The sequence below is a fragment of the Hyla sarda genome, chromosome 5, assembly GCF_029499605.1.
Source record: "Hyla sarda isolate aHylSar1 chromosome 5, aHylSar1.hap1, whole genome shotgun sequence".
In the NCBI taxonomy this organism is placed as follows: domain Eukaryota; kingdom Metazoa; phylum Chordata; class Amphibia; order Anura; family Hylidae; genus Hyla; species Hyla sarda.
Genome location: NC_079193.1, coordinates 293,828,359 through 293,832,021, shown reverse-complemented (window position 1 = coordinate 293,832,021; position 3,663 = coordinate 293,828,359). Strand labels below are relative to the sequence as shown.

General features: G+C 50.0%; 1 protein-coding gene across 1 annotated transcript; it reads left to right on the top strand.

The window, feature by feature from the left end:
• Positions 1-1,386: 1,386 nt before the first annotated feature.
• On the top strand, positions 1,387-3,126 carry LOC130274576 (piggyBac transposable element-derived protein 4-like). The gene has a single exon (XM_056523009.1). The coding sequence runs from the start codon at positions 1,387-1,389 to the stop codon at positions 3,124-3,126; it is 1,740 nt and encodes a 579-aa protein (XP_056378984.1).
• Positions 3,127-3,663: the final 537 nt, after the last annotated feature.

Here is a 3,663-nt window from a genome sequence, read left to right as displayed (position 1 = left end):
CTGCGATCAGAGCCTGGCTTCACTGTGCGGCTCTGCATAGTGAAGCTGTCGGTGATCTCCGCTGCTATCAGCAGCGGAGATCACTATGACATATACAGGGACCAATCAGAGCGGTCCCGCTGTGTGATCGCTCTGATTGGCTGTTCTCTGACAGACTGGCCAATCAGAGCGCAGATCACGTGACCAGACTGTTTCTGGCTCAGTGATCGCGCTTCTGACAGTCAGTCTGTCAGAGAAGAGCGAGGAGACAGGACGTGCTGCGGTTTGGTCTGCCGTTTTCACGGCAGATCAGCCACATAGTAAAAAAAAAACAGGAAAACCCACACACATTATCCCCTTCATCACCCCACCTCCCCTGCCATCACCATATAGTTACCCCCCCCACCTTTGATCACCCCCCTCATCGCCCCTCATCACCGCCTGAGATCATCGCCCCTTATCACCGCCTGAGATCATCGCCCCTTATCACCGCCTGAGATCATCGCCCCTTATCACTGCCTGAGATCATCGCCCCTCATCATCCCCTGAGATCTTCGCCCCTCATCACCCCCTGAGATCTTCGCCCCTCATCACCCCCTGAGATCTTCGCCCCTCATCACCCCCTGAGATCTTCGCCCCTCATCACCCCCTGAGATCTTCGCCCCTCATCACCCCCTGAGATCTGAGATCTTCACCCCTTGTGCACCAGTGTGATCGTCGCCCCCTGTCACCTGTGATCGTCGCCCCTGTGTCACCAGAGACCGTCGCCCCCTGTCCCCGGTGGTAGCTGTGGCGTGCTGATTAGTATTTTTCAATATAAATCAGCCGTCCGCTATCACCGTCCGTCACCCCTGTATCACCTGAGTTTGCTGTCATCTGAGACCGTCGCCCCTGTGTCACCTGTCATCGTCACCCCTTGTCACTGTTACAAAAAGTCAAAAAAATTAAAAAGTCAAAAAAAGAGCTTGAAACCACCCATTCACCTGTCCTTTGATCACCCTCCAGTGATCACCCCCTGAGACCGTCGCCCCCTGTCTCCGGTGGTAGCTGTGACGTGCTGATTAGTATTTTTCAATATAAATCAGCCGTCCGCTATCACCGTCCGTCGCCCCTGTGTCATCTGAGTTTTCTGTCTGCTGTCATCTGAGAACGTCGCCCGTGTCACCTGTGATCGTCGCCCCTGTGTCACCTGTGATCATCGCCCCTGTGTCACCTGTGATCGTCACCTCCTGTGTCACCTGTGATCGTCGCCCCTGTGTCACCTGTGATCGTCGCCCCTTGTCACTGATCCTGTTGTCATCCCCTTGTTATAAAAAGTAAAAAAAAAAAAAAAAAAGTAAACCCTTTCCTGTAACCCCTTTGTAGTCACCCCCTGTTTTTTGTGTTGTGTACACCTAAGTGCACAACATGTCAGGCACATCACAGCGGATGTATTCGCTGGAGGAGGCCTATGAATTTTTGGCCTCAGAGACGGAGTCTGTGAGCGATGATGGGGACCCTACATTCCTAATCTCATCCTCATCTTCATCCTCATCAGACTCGGACGTGCCACCCCCAAGGAGGCGACGCAGGTGGGCCACTGCAGCGGCCGCTGCGTTACCAGGCCCATCAAGGCTTTCTGAGCCCTCGGAGCCCTCTGACTCCACATGGGTAGACCAAGGCCATTTTACACCCCAAATTCCTAGGTTTACAGGGAATGTAGGGATGCAATTCCCATTTGCTGGGTTGGCAGAAAAAGACTTTTTTAAGTTCTTTTTCACCGATGAGCTGCTAGAGCATTTGGTTGCGCAAACAAACATCTACGCCAACCAATATATTACTGCACACCCCACCTCTAGTTATGCTCATCCGAATAGGTGGACCCCTGTGACCCCATCAGAGATGGCAAAATTTTGGGGTATAATGCTGAGCATGGGGCTTCTGAAGAAACCCAGTATCCGCTCATACTGGAGCCACGACCTGCTGTATAACACACCCATGTACCGCATGGCAATGAGCAGGACACGTTTTGAGCAGATAATGAGGTTTCTGCATTATAATGATAATGCCACTTGTCCACCTAGAGACCACCCTAGCTATGACCGGCTATATAAAATTCGTCCGCTTATAGACCACCTAAATGCCGTGTTCCAGGCGGCATATGTCCCAGAAAGGGAAATATCAATTGACGAGTCCCTGGTGCACTTCAAGGGCAGGCTACAATTCCGCCAGTACCTGCCCAGCAAAAGGGCACGGTATGGGGTAAAGATGTACAAGCTCTGTGAAAGTGCATCAGGATACACGTACCGGTTTCGTGTATATGAGGGGAAAGACTTGTCAATTGAACCCCCAGAGTGCCCCCCTGTCCTGGGAATTACAGGCAAGATAGTATGGGATTTGGTGCACGCCATACTAGACCAGGGATACCACCTCTACCTGGACAATTTCTACACCAGTGTCCCCCTATTCAAGTGCCTCACTGCACGTGGGACAGTAGCATGCGGCACTGTCCGTAAAAACCAGAGAGGCCTCCCCAAACCACTGCTGGCACACCCCATGCGGAAGCATGAGAGCAGGGCACTGTGCAGCGATGGCATATTGTGTGTGAGATACAAGGACAAGAGAGAGGTCCTTGTACTCACCACAATACATGGCCACGCCACCACCCCGGTTTCTGTACGTGGGGCCCCTACAGAAATCCATAAGCCAGACTGCATCCTGGCTTACAATAAGTTCATGGGAGGGGTGGACTTGTCTGACCAGGTGCTAAAGCCATACAGCGCCATGAGAAAGACAAGGGCATGGTATGAGAAACTGGCTGTGCATACGGTACAGATGGCCTTATATAACGCCTTTGTCCTGTACCGACATGCCGGCCAGAGGGGGACGTTCTTGGAGTTTCAGGAGGTGGTCATAAGGAACCTCATATTTGAGGACCAGGAAGATGCAGGCCCCAGCACTTCCGAGTCCTCACGGATTGTGCCGGGGCAGCATTTCCCCAGTGAAATCCCCCACACTGGGAAGAAGGGGAGGACCCAAAAGAAGTGCAGGGTCTGCTATAAAAGAGGGATCTGCCGGGACACCACGTACCAATGCGAGACCTGCCCCACTCAGCCGGGACTGTGCATCCCATGTTTTAAAATTTATCACACATCCCTGCAATTTTAATTTGATCCATCTTAGCCCCCGTGTATCACATCACATGCCACTGTTTTTTCTTAGTTAATTCCCCACCCCTCATTTTATTAGAATCTGTGGCCTAGTGTGCCACCTTTTATTTTTATTTTTACCCCAAAACCATTCCAGCAAAATATGTGGTACAGTGTGCCGCAAATTATTTTCATTGTACCCCAAAACCATTCCAACAAAATATGTGGTACAGTGTGCCGCAAATTATTTTCATTGTACCCCAAAACCATTCCAGCAAAATATGTGGTAAGGTGTGCCGCAAATTATTTTCATTGTACCCCAAAACCATTCCAGCAAAATATGTGGTACAGTGTGCCGCAAATTATTTTCATTGTACCCCAAAACAATTCCAGCAAAATATGTGGTACAGTGTGCCGCAAATTATTTTCATTGTACCCCAAAACCATTCCAGCAAAATATGTTTTTTTTTTCTCAATAAACTATTTATTGCTTTCCAAATTCTTAAAACATAGAAGTTCCAGATTACAATTTTGAGGAAACATTCCATAACATTGA

Excerpts from the sequence above, each read along its gene's own strand:
- LOC130274576 (XM_056523009.1), top strand. The coding sequence starts at position 1,387 with ATGTCAGGCACATCACAGCGGATGTATTCGCTGGAGGAGGCCTATGAA.